At 53.2% G+C, this 18,638-nt stretch overlaps 1 protein-coding gene across 1 annotated transcript; it reads left to right on the top strand.

Annotated features, from left to right (window-relative positions):
- Nucleotides 1-11,232: 11,232 nt before the first annotated feature.
- On the top strand, nucleotides 11,233-15,035 carry LOC117854146 (uncharacterized). The gene is made up of 3 exons (XM_034736445.2): nucleotides 11,233-11,434; nucleotides 11,502-11,620; nucleotides 14,701-15,035. Exons 1-3 carry the CDS (start codon nucleotides 11,292-11,294, stop codon nucleotides 14,718-14,720), a joined length of 282 nt encoding a protein of 93 aa, XP_034592336.1. The 5' UTR covers nucleotides 11,233-11,291; the 3' UTR covers nucleotides 14,721-15,035.
- Nucleotides 15,036-18,638: the final 3,603 nt, after the last annotated feature.

Below are 18,638 nucleotides of genomic sequence, written 5' to 3'. Positions count from 1 at the left end.
TTGCCTTCCTCTGCCTAGCGCAGCTACTTTCCTCGCCCTCCGTCGTCGATGCCTTCTCCCCTTTGCGATGGAGTCCTGGACGCGCTCAAGCTTCGGTACCTCGCGCGCCGACGGCCTCATGAGGAAAGGCCTCCTCTACGAGAGGACCGAGAGGGGCGAATGGCGATTCCCCAAGAGGGAAGAGGTGCCGAGTCCGCCCGCCGGCTACGTCGTTTCGTTCGCCCACTTCCACGAGAGGGGGTTCGCGACCCCGCCGAGCCGCTTCTTCCGCGGACTGCTGCACTACTACGGGCTCAAGCTGCAGCACCTTAATCCCAACGGGATCCAACACATCGCAGCGTTCGTCACGCTGTGCGAGGAGTTCCTGGGCATCGAGCCCAACTTCTCGCTCTCGAAGTACTTTTTCGTGGTCAGCCTGTACTAGAGGACTGAGAGGAAGGGGAGCCAACAGTGGATGACCCCGGTGCCGATTGGGTGCGCTGCCATCCATCTTCGCCAGAACCGCGCCAAGGAATATATGGCGATGAAGACCACGGCGTCCCACAAGGGGTGGCATCAGCAGTGGTTCTATGTGAAGAACTACTCTAACTCCCCCTTGCCGGCGTTCACCGGCCGCGTCATCGAAGCGGCGCCGGAGCTGTGGTCGTACGGCCCGGTGGAGAAGGAGAAGAAGCGGATCACCAGCTTGCTTCAGGCCATCGAGTACCTGAAGGGAAAAGGCCTGACCGGGGCCGGAGTTATCGGGGCGTACCACGCTCGGAGGGTGGCACCGCTGATGCTCCGGGTTCGCTCGCTCACTGAGATGGTTCCCGGCGCGCCGACAGAGGGCACCGTCCTTGCGACGGGCGCGCTTGCCGACACCGAGATCCGGCAGCAAGTTTGGGAGGCGCTGGACGACAAGGACGCCGATTACCCAGTGCCCGGTCATCCTCCGATGCGCCCGGACAAGAATTTCGTCGAGCTGGTGAGGACTTCGCGCTCTCGTTCTTTTTTTCTGCGTTTCTTGGTTCGTCGCTCTGACACGGAGTTTTCATGTCTGCAGGGCCACATGTCCAGGGTTGTGGACTCGCGCCCGCCGGTGCTAGAGGACGCTGAACGGCGGCAGCAGAACCGCCTCCTCGCCGAGAAGTAGAAGAGGCGCAAGGACAAAGAGACGGCGAGGAAGAAAAAGAAGGTCACCAAGGAGTTCCAACGGCGATGGCAGGGCAATGTCGTGTCGGACGACGACGACGATGAGGAGGAAGATGAGGAGGAGGAGGAGGAGGAGGAGGAGTTCATTCTGGCCCCCCGGCCGGGCGCGCTCGTCATCTGGGAGTAGCGCCCCCAACCAGCCGCGGGGGACAAGCCGAGCGGACCGCCTGCCCAGGACCCGCCCCCGCAAGGCTCTGGGGCCGCGCCCCAGGGGTCGGCGTGGGGTGCGCCTCAGGAGTCGACGGAGCCGACCCCTGACCCTCTGCCTGCGTCCCGCGAGCAGAGGAATAGTGGCAAGCGGCCGTTGCCAGAAGCCCCGGGGTCGGCGTCGAGCTCAGAGGCGAAACGCGCCCGCCGTCCTCGCGCTGAGGGAGTGTAAGTGGAAATTCCTCGCGCATCTTATTCCTTCCCCGGCATCGAGCCATTTTTGATGATGTTTTTTGTTGTTTCACAGCGCCGCCCCTTGGGACTTCGTCCCGCCGCTGGCGCCGAAGAAGGCGCTACAGGTGTCGTTCACCTCCGCGGGGCGGGCCGCAACCCCGCGGGGGGCGAGCGGCGGTGTCGACAGGGAGATTGTGGAGCCTACCGCGGAGGCGGCCTCTGCGGCGGCAATCGGAGGGAGGACGTCGCAGCCAGGCACGGGGTAGCGTCCGACCCCTGCTCCGCCTTCTGCCTCCGCGGCTAACCCTGCGGGACAAGGTGTTGCCCCTGGGGTCCCTCCGGCCGGCGAGGTCATAGACCTCAATGACGAGGCGGAGGAGGAGCCTGTGGCTCCGACGGCAACGGCGGAGATGGGGGCAGCTGCCCCAGTGACCGCGACGGAGACGGCAGTGGCGACGGAGGAGGGAAAGTCCACCCCCGCGGCCATGACGAGGACAGCGGTGGTGGTGGAGACGGGGGTACCTGCCCCAGCGGTCGTGATGAAGGCGGCGACGGCGGCAGAGGCGGGGGTGCCTGCCCCGGTAGCCACGATGGAGGCGGGGACGCCTGCCTCAGCGGCCGCGACGAAGGCTGTGGCGGCAGCGGGAACGAGAACGGGAACGGGAACGCCCGCTCCGGCAGCCACGATGGAGACGGTGGCGGTGGTGGATGGAGTGGGACGCGCGTCAACGTCAACGACGGCCGTGGCGACTTCAACAGAAACGGCGGCGCATGTGCCGGGGCCGTTGACGAGGCTGACGGCATCAGGGGTGGTGGCGCCTGCCCTGGCAACGGCGTTGGGGACGGCGACGCCGGGATCAGCCGGAGCGGCCTCCACCCTTGTCCCGGTTAATCCCATTCCCAAGGCGTGGGGTGGGCCTACCCTGCGCTGGATGTCCCGTGAGGACCCGCAGAGACCCCTCTTCATGCTAGACGACGCCAGAGAGTAGGCTAAGTGGCAGGCGGTGCAGGGCGGGCTTGCAAATGTCCGTGCTGCCCTGTCTTCCGCGATGGGGAAGCTAGACGGTGTCGTCGTCCCCGGTGGCCAGGTACGGTGTTCTCCCTGGTGGTTGTTTTCCTCTCGTCTCTCCTTTCCCGAGCATAATTTGTTTTGTAGGCCTTCCAGGAATGCAGCCGGGGGAAGTCTGATTTCCTCCGGCTCGAGCGGGGGCTCTGGGAATGGTTCTCCACGGAGAGGCAGTGGACCGGGGAGCTGACCGCGTAGGTTGCCGCCGCTCAGCAGGTCATCACCGACCTGCGCAGGCGCGAGCAGGCGGCGCGGGAGGACGCGCGGCGAGCGGAGGACAAATTCCAGGCCGTCATTGAGAAGGCTCCCCTCGATCTCAAGGAGTTCCAAACTGCTGCCGAGAAGGCCCGCCATGATGCCAAGGAGCTCGCACGGCTGAAGGGGGACTATGAGGCCCTTCAAAAAACCGTTGAGCGCATCCGGCGTGAACGGCAGAAGGCTTGGCAGGAGCGAGACTTCGAGGCGATCCGGAAGGCTGAGGCTGAGAAGATAGCGGCCGAGCTCGGGGTGGAGGTCAGTCAGCTCCACGTGCGAGTGTAGTGGCTTCAGACCGCCGTAGCCCAGGGACTTGACCGGGAGAGTGAGCTAAAGGCTCAATCTGAGGGTAAGGCTTTTCCTGTCCCTTTGCTTTTGTGATTTTGCGATGGTTTCTGACTTGGCAGATTTTTGTGGACGGGCCTCACAGACGAACTCGCCCGGCTGAGGGAGGTCCTCGATGCGGAGCGCGCCGAGCACGGCAACCTGCGGGACGCGGTCCGCGTTGTCTGCGACGGCCTCGGCGTGGTCTAGGGGTAGGGGACAAGTTTGTTGGCAGCTTGTGTCATTGGGATGTACCAGCGGGCTTGCGAGATCGCTCTAGAAGCGCTCCACATCGGCGTGAGGCGGGCCTTCAGCGTCTTCGGCTCCCACTACTCCGACATCAACTTCGCCAGGATGAGCGGGGGGTACGCCTCCGGCTACTCCGAGGCCGAGCTGGACGAGATCGACGCGTCGGTGCTCAATCCAGCGGAGGCCTTGGCGAAGCTTCTGGAGGATGAGGCCGTCCCGCTGGAGGACCTAGGGACGAGTTAGCTATATCGGGCTTAGATGCCCCAGAATGTAAATATGTTAGTTAACTTTGAACTTGTTTCTGTGATGGCCGCAGAGGCCTTTTCTCTAATTTGTCGAAAAATGTTTTCGATCCTTTTTCTTGTTTTTTGGGTTTGGAAAGTTTAGAGCGCGGTCGGGTGCGTCAGAAGCGCTGATGAGCGAAGGCACCGTAGCCGCTGGGGCGTAGGTTTTTTCGCAGTCCGATCAGTCTTGCCTGAGCTTCGTTCGTGCACTCTCTCCTTTTCACGCCCAAACGTTTAGGAAGAGGGTCGGTTCGGAAAGAAATGGTATTTTGAGAAGACGTCAAGTGACTTGGGTCGGAGCCTCTGATAGCCCCCGAGGGATATGCGACCCTGGGGCAGAGCCAGGGTCAGATATCCCTGAGTTCGGCACGAAACTCGAACGAAATCGACTCAAAACTGCCCTTTTCTGTGAATTAACAAGTTACAAAAGTATGTATGTACAAACTTGGAAATAATAACTAAGGGTAGAAGTGTCTTAGCTGCTCTATGTTCCAAGCGTTGGTGAGGATCTGCCCATCGGGGGTCGCTAGCTTGTACGTGCATGGCCGCAGTACTTGCGCGATGATGAAGGGTCCTTCCCACGGAGGGGTCAGCTTGTGCCGACCTCTGTTGTCCTGGATGAGGCGCAACACCAGGTCGCCGACGTTGAAGGCTCAGCCTCGTACCTTGCGGCTGTGGTATCATCGTAAGGCCTACTGGTACTTTGCCGAATGCAGCAGGGCCCCATCATGTGCTTCGTCGAGCTGGTCTTGCACGTCCTCGAGTGATGCCTAGTTCCCTTGTTCATTGTACGCCTTGACCCTTGGCGACCCATACTCCAGGTCGGTTGGGAGGATTGCTTCGGACCCGTAGACCATGAAGAACGGGCTGAAGCCGGTTGCCCTACTGGGGGTCATCCTTAGACTCCATAGGACCGCGGGGAGCTCCGCGACCCACCGGCCACCGAACTATTTGAGGCGGTCGAAGATCCGTGGCTTGAGACCCTGGAGTATCATGCCGTTGGCCCGCTCAACCTGCCCGTTCGCGTGGGGATGCACCACGGCCGACCAATCCACTCGGATGTGGTGGTCGTCGTAGAACTGGAGGAACTTCTTCCCGGTGAACTGCGTGCCATTGTCTGTGATGTCGGTGAAGAAATGTACCGCCTGCTCGGACTTGATTTGCGCCACCGGTTGTGCCTCGATCCACTTTGAGAACTTGTCGACGGCGACAAGCAAGTGGATGAAGCCCCCGAGCGCCTTCTTAAAAGGTCCGACAAGCTCTAGTCCCCAGACCGCGAAGGGCCATGTGATGGGGATGGTCTGGAGCGCCTAGGCGGGAAGATGAGTTTGGCGTGCGAAGAATTGGCACCCTTCGCAGGTGCGTACCACGTGGGTGGCATCGGCGACCGCCGTCGGCCAATAGAAGCCTTGTTGGAAGGCGTTCCCGACGAGGGTTCTTGGCGTGGCGTGGTGGCCGCAGGCCCCGGCGTGGATATCCTGTATCAAAGCCTTTCCCTGCTCGATCGGGATGCAGCGTTGGAGGATGCCGGTGTGGCTCTATTTGTAGAGCTCCTGGTCGATGATGATGAAGGATTTGGCGCGACGCGCAATCCTGCGCGCCTCCGTCTTGTTTGTCGGGAGCGTCTCGCAGATGAGGTAGTCGAGGTATGGGGTTCTCCAGTCTGGCGGGGGGTCGAGCCCTGCTGCTGGGTCCGCGTCGATCTCCATGACCTTAGGGTTAGGGGGATCGGCCTCCGAGTCCAGGACAGGTGGCGTGTTGCCGACCCCTCTTGCGTCGGCGCCCGAGTCCGGGACAGGTGGCGCGTTGCTGTCCTCTCCTGGGTCGGTGCCCGAGTCCGGGACAGGTGGCGTGTCGCTGACCCCTCCCGGCTCCTTGTAGCGGATGGAGGGCTTGTATTGGTCGCTGACGAAGATGCCATCGGGGACGGGCTTTCAGCTGGATGCGGCCTTCGCCAGTTCGTCAGCTGCCTCGTTGAAACGCCTTGCGACGTGGTTGAGCCCTAGTCCGTCGAACTTGTCTTCGAGCTTGCGAACTTCGTTGCAGTACACCGCCATCTTGGGGTCGTGGCAGCTCCACTCCTTCATGACTTGTTTGATGACTAGCTGAGAGTCGCCTCGGATGTCCAGCCGCCGGATGCCCAGCTCGATGGCGATGCGAAGCCCGTTGAGGAGAGCCTCATACTCAACGACATTGTTAGATGCAGGAAAGTAGAGGCGGATCATGTACCTCATGCGCATGTCGAGAGGAGAGACGAAGACTAGACCTGCTCCGGCGCGAGCCTTCATCAACAAACCGTCGAAGTACATCGTCCAGTACTCCTGCTTCTCTGGCGCTGATGGCGTCTGGATCTCTGTCCACTTCACGACAAAGTCGGCGAGTACCTATGACTTGATGGCTGTCCTGGGGGCATAAGTGATGCCCTGGTCCATAAGCTCGAGTGCCTACTTTGCGATCCGTCCCGTGGCATCCTGGTTCCGGATCACTTCGCCGAGAGGAAATGACGAGACGACCGTCATGGGATGGGAGGTGAAGTAGTAGCGCAACTTGCTCTTCATGATGAGGATGGCGTAGATGAGCTTCTGGATCTGCGGGTAGCGAGCCTTGGACTCGGACAAGACCTCGCTGACGAAGTACACTGGGCGCTGCACCTTGGGGGCGTGTCCCTCCTCTTCTCGCTCCACCACTAGAGCCGCGCTAACCACCTGGGTGGTCGCCGTGATGTAGAGCAGGAGGGGCTCCCCGTCGGTCGGCGAGACCAGGATCGGGGCCTTCGTCAGGAGGTTCTTGAGCCGGTCAAGCGCCTCCTGGGCCTCGGCGGTCCACACGAAGCGGTCGGTCTTCTTCAGGAGTCGGTAGAGAGGGAGCCCCCGTTCACCGAGGCACAAGATGAAGCGGCTCAGGGCAGCCAGGCATCCCGTGACGCGCTGAACTCCCTTTATGTTTCGAATCGGCCCCATGTCGCTGATGGTCGCTATTTTCTCCGAGTTGGCTTCGATGCCGCGCACGGAGACGATGAAGCCCAGCAGCATGCCCCTCGGAACCCTGAAAATGCACTTTTCATGGTTGAGCTTGATGCGCTTGTCTCTCAGCCTTTCGAAGGCTAGTTCAAGGTCGGGGATGAGTTGGTCGCCTTTCTTGGACTTGACTACAACATCATCTACGTAGGCTTCAACGGTTCGCCCGATGAGGTCCCCGAAGCACTTAAGCATGCATCATTGGAACATAGCCCCCGCGTTTTTAAGGTCGAACAGCATCTTAACGTAGCAATATGGGCCGAAGGGGGTGATGAAAGAGGTCACGAGCTGGTCGGACTCTTTCATCGCGATTTGGTGGTAGCCAGAATACGCCTCAAGAAAGCTAAGGGTTTCGCACCCGGTGGTTGAGTCGACTATCTGATCTATACGTGGCAAAGGAAACGGATCCTTTGGACACACCTTGTTGAGACCGGTATAATCAACACACATCCTCCATTTCCCATTCTTTTTTCGTACAAGAACAGGATTAGCTAGCCACTCTGGGTGGTACACTTCCTTGATGAATCCGGCTGCGAAAAGCTTCTGGAGCTCCTCGCCGATAGCCTTGCGCCTTTCCTCGTCGAAGCGACGCAAGCCTTGCTTCATCGGTTTGGAGCCGGCCTTGATGTTCAAGGAGTGCTCGGCGACTTCCCTCGGGATGTCGGGCATGTCCGAGGGTTTCCACGCGAAAATGTCGTTGTTCGCACAAAGGAAGTCGACAAGCGCGCTTTCCTATTTGGGAGATAGGGTAGCGCCTATCCGTACGGTCCTGCCGTCGGAACTGCTGGGGTCGAGGGGGACCTCCTTGATGCCTTCGGTGGCTTCGAAGGAGGTGTCAGACTCCTTGGAGTCGGGCGGGTCCTCGGTGCTCTCCGCGAGCTGGACTGCGGGATCCTCCATGCATGTGATGGCTGCGGCGTACTCGCAGCACTCTACATCGCACTCGTACACCTTCTGGAAAGACCTGCTGACGGTGATGACCCCGTTGGGTCCCAGCAGCTTGAGCTTGAGGTAGGTGTAGTTGGGGATGGCCATGAACTTGGCGTAGCACGGCCGCCCCAAGATGGCGTGGTAGGTTCCACGGAAACCCACCACCTCGAAGGTGAGGATCTCCTTCCTATAGTTGGAAGGAGTCCCAAAAGTGACGGGCAGGTCGATCTGCCCGAGAGGCATCGCCCGTTTCCCCGGCACGATGCTGTGGAAAGGCGCCTCGCTAGGGCGGAGGCGGGAGCGGTTGATCCCCATGGCGTCGAGAGTCTCGGTGTAGAGGATGTTGAGGCCGCTGCCTCCGTCCATGAGTACCTTGGTGAGGCGCGTTGTGCCGACAATGGGATCGACGATGAGCGGGTAGCGTCCTAGCTGCAGGACGCGCCCCGGGTGGTCGGACCGGTCGAAGGTGGTGGCGGGTTCTGACCAATCGAGGAAGGCCGGTGTAGCGGGCTTGGCCACATAGACCTCTCGGCGCTCCAGCTTTCGGCGGCGCTTGGAGTCGTAAGTCGCCGGCCCGCCGAAGATCATGAAGTAGCCATCCACCTTGGGGAAGCCGTCTTCTTTCTCTTTGCCGTCCTTCTTCTCCTCGTCGGGCTTCCATCTCCGGTCGCCCTTCACTGGGTTGCCTACAAAATACCTCTTCATGAGGTTGCAGTCTTTGTAGGCGTGCTTCGCAGGGAACTCATGGTTCGGGCACGATCCCTCGAGCAGCTTGTCGAAGAAACCGGGGGTGCCCTCTGGGGGCGGCTTCCCCCACTTGCGCTCGGCAACGGCCACGATGGGAGCCTCGCGCCGCTGCTTATTCTTCTTCTTCTGTTGACGGTTGGAGGTGCCCTCGTCGGCGTCCTCCTCCCGCTTCGCCTTGCCCTTGGAGTGGTTGAGATCGCCCCGACGGCCTCTTCGCCCGAGGCGAAGCTGGTGGCAATGTTGAGGAGCTCCTCCGTGGTCCGCGGGCCCCTTCGTCCCAGCTCATGGACAAGGGGCCGGCAGGAAGTTCCTGCCAGGAAAGCTCCGATGATGTCGGCATCCACGACATTGGAGAGCTCAGTGCGCTTCCTGGAGAAACACCGGATGTAGTCCCAGAGGGACTCGTTCAACCCCTGGCGGTAGCTCCGAAGGTCCTAGGAATTGCCAGGGCGCATGTACGTGCCCTAGAAGTTTCCCACGAAGATCTCCTTCAGGTCGTTCCAGCTACGGATTCGACCTGAAGGGATGTGTTCCAGCCAGGCTCGCACCGAGTCGGCTAGAAAGAGCGGGAGATTGCGAATGATGAACAGGTCATCATCCGCCCCACCTGCCTGACATGCAAGCCGGTAGTCGCTGAGCCACAGCCCGGGGTTCGTCTCCCCGGAGTACTTGGCCACATTCGTGGGCTGCCTGAAGCGCGGCGGGAATGGCACGTTCAGGATGCGTGCGGAGAAGGCCTTGGGCCCCGCTGGGTCGGGGATCGGGCTGCGATCTTCTTCGCTGTCGTAGCGGCCACCACGGTGGATGTGATAGCCGCGGTCTACTCCATCTTCTCTGTCCGCGCGGGATCGCCTCCACGCGTCCAGAGTGTCGCGGGCATCGCGGATGGGGCCGACGCGCCGGTGAACAGACTGAGCGCCGCCTCCTGTGGGCGGCGGTGTCCGTCGAGCGGGCGCGGCCCGGTTCGCCCTGGGAGGAGGCTGGTGGATAGACTCCCCCCGCCTCTCGGGAGGTGCGGTGGGTGCTGCCCTGCTGGCGTTTTGCCCACGTCGCCAGGACGCGGAGCTCTCTGCCTGCTGGACGGCGGCGCACTCGAGCAGGTTGCGCACCTCCTGGTGCGCCTGACGCTCCTCGGGCGTCGCCGGCTCGGGGAGTCATTGGAGCAGGGCTGCCACTGCAGCGATATTCTGGCAGGCGTGGGCGAAGAGCTGAGGGTGATCTTCGTCCACGCAAATGCATTGCTGGACGTCACGTGCCCATTGCCGTGCCCCGCCTTCGTTGCGGGGGCGCTCGACCTTCTGGTGGGGCGCCGCGCGCGCCTCCGGCTGTCGTGGCCGCACCGGGACCCTAGCAAGGGCCCCAGTTGTAGCTGCGGCACGCGGTGGGGGAGTGCGCTGCCTCCCTTCGGCGCCGTCATCATTGGATCCCTCGGAGTACGTGTCGTCCATGAAGCACTCGCGCGAGGGGTGGTGGCTCCCGTTGTTGGAGCTGGCGTCAGAAGTTATCCTCGCCACGCCCACGAGCTTGTTGCTCATGGGCGGCACGGTCATGGACCGTGCCAGTCGATGACCGTAGGTCACCGCGACGTTGCGCAGCCCGAAGGGCCACTCCTCCGAAGGGGGCCCCACGGCGCGCGCCCGGCTGCTCGCCGCCATCCCGGCGGCGGAGCCAGAGATGACGGGGCGAGCGGGCAAGACAAGAAGAGGGATCAGCTCGATCCCCTCCCCTGTGGCGAGGAAGTCCAAGCTCCCGAAGTGGACGAGGGAGCCCGGAGCGAAGCTGGCGTCGTGGCAGGCCATCTGAAGCCGGTGATATACGAGCAAAGGTCCCCTACCTAGCGTGCCAACTATCGTTGTCAAGATTAGCGGATCAAGACTACGGCTAGTAAATTTCTTTTATGCGCGTAAGGCTTTGGATGGTGGCGTGAGAGGACACGGGATTAGACTGGTTCGGGCAAGGAAAGCCCTACGTCCAGTATGAGGAGCTGCTCGTGTTGCTCACGCAAGGTCTGAAGTAAGGGTTACAAACAAGTGAGAGAGGGAGCCGGTCCCAAGTCTCTTGGGTGTGCACTGATGCTCTAGAGGTGAGTGTGTGGGTTCTATTGGCTTGAGAGTCCTCCCGGTATTGGGGCCCCTAGTTCTCCTTTTATAGCGCAAGGAGGGCTCAGGGTTACAGGTGAACCGGGTGTGTGGAGAAGACAAAGAGATAAGCTAAGTAAAGTAAAGTACAAGGAGAAGGACCAAGTCCCCGGGTCGCCACCTCCTGCTCCGGCCTTCGACTCCTGTCAGCACGTCCACCGGAGGAGGGCGGCTGTCTTCGGACCCTGTCGACGATCTTCCGAGCGACTGCTGCCGCCAAGCATGATGATGGTGTTCGGTCGTGGCAACTGTGCACATTGGGGGAGACGGCTGACCCCTGTCATTCTGTTTGGCAATAGGGTGTTAAAATTTAACACCCATCACATTGGATGTTTGGATGCTAATTAAGAGTATTAAATATTGGTTAATTACAAAACTAATTGCACAGATGGAGTGTAATTCGCGAGATAAATCTATTAAGCCTAATTAGTCTATGATTTGACAATGTGGTTCTACAGTAACCATTTGCTAATGATGGATTAATTAGGCTTAATAGATTTGTCTCGCGAATTAGCACATGGTTCTGCAATTAGTTTTATAATTAGCTCATATTTAGTTCTCCAAATTAATATCTGAACATCCGATGTGACACTGTTATAGTTTAACACCTCGTATCCAAACACCCCATTGGACCACGTCGATTAACCCCTCGCCGAAACCCAAGCCTCCCTTCCCGCATCTAGCAGCCCGCACCTCATGAGTCAGGACAATGGCGGCCTCGCCCGTGGTCCTCCGATCTAGGGTTTTAGCCCGCGCCGTCTCCTCCTCGCTCCGCCGCAGCATCCTCGGCGCCCACCCCCACCCTCCTTCCTCGCCCCTCGCCGCCTCTTCCCGCCCGTCCGTGGTCCACAGGTATTCTAAACCTAACCGGTCCTTATTTCTTTCGCTTCTCCTCTCACATTTCTCCGCCGCGGTCCAGGTTACCCTCTGTGTGCGGGGGTTTGCTCACTGTGATGCCGCTGCACAGCGCCGTCGCCTCAACGCGCCTCCGGTCTGCGATTTCTCCCGAGTCCCAGAGCTGGGGCGTCGTCCCCCAAGGTGCTGCTCTTGCTGGTTTTTCTTTTTGGTTACTTCCTTATTGCAGATTTGCAGTGCTGGGACTGCCCGGGGATAGGAACCCATCCTTGGCTGTGCTGAACTTTAACTGCACCGGCTCTAGGAATTGAAATTTTGTGGGGTTTCTGTTCAAATTGACGATCAGGGCCAGTCAGAGATATGAGGTTGAAATGTGTAGATTGTGGATTCCGCGAAAGAATTGCATTTCTGCCACTTTTTGTTTACATTCCACGAAAAAATTTCATTTCTGCCACTGTTTGTTTACATTCCTCTGGCGCCCCCATGTCCGTCGCTCCATTTCGCACAGAAATAAGGATGCACGTTTCCACTGGCCTGGCACCATTTATGTATGCAGAACAGTAGCGCATGAACAAACAACTATTTTACAAGCATTTATGAAGGAAGTTCTCATTTTTTAGATGTAAAAGGTTGATCAGGATTGGCCTTTGCCAAACAACTTCTTGTGTCTGTCTTTTCTTGTTCATCACATGTGTCCCTACCAAACAACTTATTTGCTACAATTATTGTTCAATTTCCTCTGGTGCACCCATGGCAGTTGCTAGATCTGTTAATCTTTTGCATAAATAAGCATGAGAGTTTTGATAGACCTAGCAATATGCATTCAGCCCATGTATAGTCACTGCTGTTGCTGTGGAATTGTTACTATTTCACAAAGGAATAAAGTTGAGAAATATCAATAGACCTAGAAATATTTATTCAGTGTGAAATAGTGATGATATACATGTACTAGCAACTATTTGCTAAAGAAATAAAAGGAATTACTATTAACTAGATTTACTGGGGCAGATCAGGATTCAATCGTCAGTTGTCAAATCATTTTTTGTAGAACTTTTATAGGTTACTTTAAGTACATATATGTATCTTTTCCTGTCCAGTACATATAACTCCGCAAAAGAACTGTTTTGCTACAACTCTGTTTAATTTCCTCTGGTGCTGCCATTGCAGTTGCTTGGTATTTTAACATCATATTGCACTTATAAGTATGGAAGTTTGCATATGCCTAGGAATATGTATCTAGCACATGAATAGTTACTACTTTAGAATTGTATGCTAAGTTGCTAACTAGTAAGACGAGTAGAAATGTAGAATTGATTGGCAAATCTGTTTTCTTTCAGTTCTTTATTGGATCTATTGTTTTGGAGATCAGTGCATGGAGATTTGTAGATTGAGTTCTGGTTCCAGAGTTCAAGTGCATCTTGATGACAACTGTTTCTTTTTATCCAATAAAATATGCCATCCTTTTTTTTTCGGGCTTCATTTTGCCTAGGATGCAGTGTCCATGTCTGAGAAACAATGATATAGTTCAATGAAGCAACCCGGAAACTTGTCTGATGATCGACAAGTCACAAGTTCATATTTGAAATTAACTAGAGGAGTACATGGATTAATTTATAAAATCATTGCATGACTCCTTTGTATCTAATTGTTATCAATTGTGCAAGTGGGATAACATTGAAAGAAATGAACAGTCTGAATTACTTTTAATAGTCCAATGATGTGCCCATGTTCCGGTTCTTTGTACATATAGTTAAATCATCAAAATGCTGGTGTCTTAACTATTTCATATGCTGTACTATCATCGATTTGTTTTAGTTTGTTTCTTTTCTATTAACAGTCTAAGGACGATTTAGAAAGCTATCTTCTCTAACTCTTTGCACATTTTCCATGTTTTACTTTTGTGAGCTATTGTTGAAAGATGCAGACAGTAGGATCAGCACATGAGTTTGAAATATATGCATGTGGATGGATAGTTCAAATGTTTGCTTTGCTCCCTTTGCACATGAATGTCTGAGAAACACCAAAATTGCTATTTTAGTTAAATATGAATATGTATTGAAATGTGGAATTCTTAAATTTCTGTAGATCCTGTATATGTTATTTGCCATAGACATAAATAAATACATGGCATATATTCTGTTGTCAAAAATTCTGTAACCTTGTTAATTGCGTTACCAGAAGATATGCATGGTGAATTCTTTCAAAAATGTATATAACTCAATTTCGTTTCCTATTCTCCCTAATATGCTATTACCTGGACTAGGGTGGAGGTGTTGGAGTCAGACTTGGGTGTGTGACTCAGCAAACTCTAGAAAATAGGATTTGGGGATTTTTCTAATATATACTCTTTTCCAAAATGTAAGTTTTAGTTTTGTCCCAAGTCAAAGTTCTTGCCTTTGAATAAGTTTAGATTGGTGCTGCCAGTTACCATCTTGCACCTCCAAGCTCCGACAAGCAAAACAGGTTGTCCATGCCTGCCTCATCTCTCCAGTGCCCTTCTCTAATGCTGGCCACCTCCCTAGGCTCTCTGCATCATCTTTCTTCCCTAGTGAGCTACTTGTACTTGCCAGAGATGAGGAGTCTGGTTCTTGTTGCTGCAGCCAAAAAAAAAAAACCCTATGAAGACCCACGAAAATAGATCCAAATCATTCTCTCTGACTTGTACATGTAATTCTGTGCTATTGTCTGCCTTCTATTTTATTAAGTAATTTTCATCCTTACCAGATGATCTGCAATTGCCACTAAAACTAGTGACTTTCATTGTAGAATCATTCTGTTTTTTCAAGTAACGTGGATGGTTGATTGTTAATTTTTTACATGCCTTTTGAACGCTTCAACTCTTCCCAATAGGCTAATACGTTTCGGATTGCCTCCTTAGTCCTTATGCTCGTAAATCCCTAAAATTTACTAAAACCTCCTTATGTCTCCCAGTTTACTGTGTTGTGATATGTTTACTATTACTATTGTTGGCACAGTTTTTGCTGGTCCGTTTTATTAATTGATTTGGCTGGAACACATATCTAATACATACAGTATTCAACCTGTATGATTTCACTGTTATTACTGTACTTTTGTTCATGCACTATGTTTTTAATTTTCTCATTCTTCTGTTGTCATTATTCGGTGCTGGTGTACTTGTCATTGTCTTGTCACAAAACACTAGTAGTTCTGTTTTCTAGTGGTTTTTTCATCTGTGCCCATACAAACTGTTTTCTATACCGTACATACTGAGTTACTAACACGTTGCCTTATTTTGCTTGCAGGAAACTCGATGCCTTTATGACAGCATTGCTTGGAGTCAGCTGAGAAGCTTTTTGAAAAGTTTCATATTTGTCACAAAGTACGGACAAGCTTACATGTAGCCATTAATGGTTTATAACCGGTACAAAACATGTTCCATTTTCTTGTATGGTGGTTACAGTATCCGGTTCTGCAGGCTCATGTTATGATTTATGTTGCTAATGCTTGTTTCTGGAAATGTGGACTAGATCGCATGATTCTGCCAAATTCTTGATCAAATTCTAGAGAAGCAACATTGTGTGACCTTGGGCGAGTGTAAGCAAATGGCCATACTTTTGCAATGATTTTCTTAGTTGAATGCCGCTCGGTCACCGTCTGCAAAGCATGGTTGCCTGTTGTTTGGGTGTTGCTGTTGGCTTCATGGGGAAATAACAAAAGGGGTTGACTTTCATAGTTATTTTTTTTATCAGCAGTTACATTACAAATTTTTCACTTCGATTGGAACATGAATATGTTTTGTCTAGAGTTTAAGAACCAGGATCGGCCTAAACTGCTGAAAAAGGACGGAAAGACATGCGGTTTGATCTCTGAACATAAGAATTGAGACTGAGGTACTGTACATCATCACAACTGTAGCAATGCCCATGACACGTTGGTTACGAAGCAAAATGAAACCTTGGACCAGATAACAAGAATCAACACTGATGAATTTTTGAGTTATCTCAGCAGATTGGTCATTAAGTACCGTGTCTTAATCCAAAACCTAATCCATATCAAAATAGGAAATGGAATACAATCACATTACTGACCTTGACATATCCCATGACGTCAAGATATAGCCTGTTCGGTTGAGATTGCTACTGCAGCACACTGAGACTGGAAATCACTATTATAACGCCTATTTGTTCTCTAGTCCAGCCCTGTTTGTTTCCGCTTATAAGCGGCTTATCGGTGAACATAAGCGAGAATCCCACCAAACGTCTTACTTATTTTCCTAAATTCTTACTTATTTTCCTAAATTCTCGCTTATGTGGTAAGCTGCTTCAGAGATTTGAACTACAAGAAATGAAAAGTGAGAAGCATGAAAATCTTTACTTAGATTATCATCTAAGCATGACTGAGAGAAGTAGAAACAAAAGGCCCAGTGTGTCTCTAGAAAGTCATGCTTAAACTTGAACATGAGCACATAATGGGATTAGGTGTATATATGGGCATGATATGTAATTATAAATTTTAGCACCAAAATAGATTCAAGATGGATTTTGATGGATCAATTTAATTGCAAGGATGATACAAATACAAATGTGTGTTATGTCCCAGAAGAACTATTAGAGCGCGTTTGAATGAATGTCCGCAGCAGCTAAGCTAAAGTTTAGGCATTCACCGTGGATAAGAATGGCATTTGAATCGAAGCCATGATTCGCGCACTTCATTTTGATGCTAAAGTTCGATTAATTTGAGGAGAGAACAATTTGCCCACCAAAATTTAGCCGGTCAAAGGTTTGGAAGACACACATGCCAGCGTCCAAGTGGACCCTAAGGGTGTGTTTGGATGGAGGGACAAGCGAGACGGGACAGGATCATCCCTTTTTAAAGGGATGAGATGATCCCACTTGGTGTTTGGTTGGAGGGATGGGACACCTCAGTTTTGTTGTTTGGTTGGAGGGACGAGGATAAATGAAATAAATGATATTTGTATTCCGTTAGCCGCGGGACTCACTGTTAGCCTCAGATAGCAGGGCCTCATCCCCTTCCTCGAGTCGTCGCCGCGCTGGAGTGGAGGACTGAGCGCCGCCCAGCCTCCCTCCGGCGACACTCCCCGGAGCACGCCGGCCATCCATCGGAAGAAATCAGGAAGAAATCAGCCTACCGCGCCGCTGCCAATCACCCCTGAGCTCGCGTGGACCAATTTGGCTGGATTCCCAAGCCACGCCCCCTCCTCTCACCGGCCATGGAGGACCCCTGGGCCGTTGCCCCTCCGCCCGCAGCCCTACCGTCGGGCCTCATTGGCTGGGGCCGCACCTCCGCACGCGGCCGCAAGCGGCGGCTGGGCGGAGCGGGAGCGGTGGCGGGCGGAGCCGAGCGGCGGCGGTGGACCGAGCAGGAGCGAGCGCGGGATGGCGCAAGGAGGAGACTGGAGCGAGATGCTGTCCGCGAGGGACGGAGCGATCCGACGGATTTGGAGGAATCGTTCCCTCCCTCTTTTTTCAAGAAATATTCCATTTTGATGTTGTCCTCCTCGTTCCACCTGACCTACGGACCCTAACCAAACACAACATGTAAGGGCAAGTGCATTGGTGTCGTCTAATAGGCGGTCTCATGCATTGACACGTAATCTTGAGACGATTCAACAGGCAATCCGTACAATGGGTTGTCCTATAAGTTGTCTGATAGTGGTATATAATTCCTTAATTTGTGCATAAGAAAAATAAAATATTATGAGTTGCATGGTAACAATAACTCGTACAATGGTTGTTAAGTTGTCTCGTAGTCCTACAATTTAGCTCATAAGGTGGTTGTTTTGCGAAGCAACGACCTCTTTCTCTCTCCTCGCTCTCTCTCCTCCACATCATCAAAAATCCTACGTGGCACTATATGAGACGACTTATGAGACCGCTCACGTGTAGCAATGTACTTCCCCTAACATGTGTAAAAGTAGGATGAGCTCGTCCCGTCCCATTCGTCCATCCATCGAAACACACCCTAACTTAACCTAGGAGCCTAGTAGGCAGGCCAAGTAGGCAACAACCAAACAACCTACAAGCGCCGACGAGCCGCGGAGCCTCCGTGCGGGAGGTTCATCTCTCCCAGTCTCTGCTGGTGCCGGATCCTCCAACCGCGGACCGCCGTCCCTCTCCACTCTCCGTCTAGTTGATTGGAGTTTCGTTTCATCCCAAAGGCGCGCGGATTGGTTTCTTCCCTTTCGCTGGTAAGTAATCCAAAAGCCCTATGGATGGATTCTTGTTACTTATTCTACATGTTTCCTACGAGATCCAAATCTGCACCCCCACCCCCACCCTCTCCCCGCAATTCAGTTTGTGCGGATTCTTGCGCTGCGTGGTGCCCTACTAACCCAAATCAATTTCATCCCAATGAACAATTGCTGAGAAACATGCATCCCATTCTTTGCTTTTGGTTTTGTTGTTCCGTTGTAATTCCTTACCGTATCTTTCTATCCAACTTCAATGCAATGAGACCCAGTTCGCCTGGGACAACATTTCAAGGAAAAAACTTTTTGTGCACTTCACTTGCCACGGAAGAATTAGTATATGAACTCATTGTAATAACTGGATAACCGTTGCTCATTGCAGGTATTAATCCCATGTCAGCACTCATGATATGCTCCTTGCCACAAATTGTGGCAGCACCTACTGCAACTACACTATTCGCAGGTGAATACCTTCCTTCTTAACTGCCCTATGGTATCTGATTGTTTTGCTGATCAGATGTTACAAATTTGCATTGATACCTCACATATAGAGTAGTTAAGTTTTTAAATATCAAGAAATTCTTATGCATGTCCACATTGTTTTAGATTTTTTTGAATCGAGGTCTCCTCCATTTCCATTACGAAGACGGAAATACCACATTGTTTTAGATGAGAATATCGTTTTTATATATTCTAAAATCAGTCACTTCTCGAGTTACCTTCACTTTCATATTATTTGGACAAATCCAGTGATCCTTTGTATATCTATTGGTTGCATTTCGTTAAAAATAAGCACGCAAGATGTTATATTTGCTTCATTTTAGTTCAGTCCCGTTGACCACTAGTCAAAGTTTTAATGGAAAAACCTTTCAGATCAGTTGGCCAGGTAAGGTTGAAACTTTTTAAACTGGGGAAATATCATGGTGTAGTTGCCTTGATTTTTTCTCCCTGGAAAAGGAAATACATCATGTGATTCGCTTTTTTGACAAACAAAAGGAAGGGATTCTGGTATATTGATGGTTACCTAGAACT

The sequence above is a fragment of the Setaria viridis genome, chromosome 4 (genome assembly GCF_005286985.2).
Source record: "Setaria viridis chromosome 4, Setaria_viridis_v4.0, whole genome shotgun sequence".
In the NCBI taxonomy this organism is placed as follows: Eukaryota; Viridiplantae; Streptophyta; class Magnoliopsida; order Poales; family Poaceae; genus Setaria; species Setaria viridis.
This window is presented reverse-complemented; position numbering and strand designations above follow the sequence as displayed.

Excerpts from the sequence above, each read along its gene's own strand:
- LOC117854146 (XM_034736445.2), top strand. The coding sequence starts at position 11,292 with ATGGCGGCCTCGCCCGTGGTCCTCCGATCTAGGGTTTTAGCCCGCGCC. Across the intron at positions 11,435-11,501 it reads CGCCCGTCCGTGGTCCACAG|GTTACCCTCTGTGTGCGGGG; the intron begins GTATTCTAAACC and ends GCCGCGGTCCAG. Across the intron at positions 11,621-14,700 it reads CTGGGGCGTCGTCCCCCAAG|GAAACTCGATGCCTTTATGA; the intron begins GTGCTGCTCTTG and ends TTTTGCTTGCAG.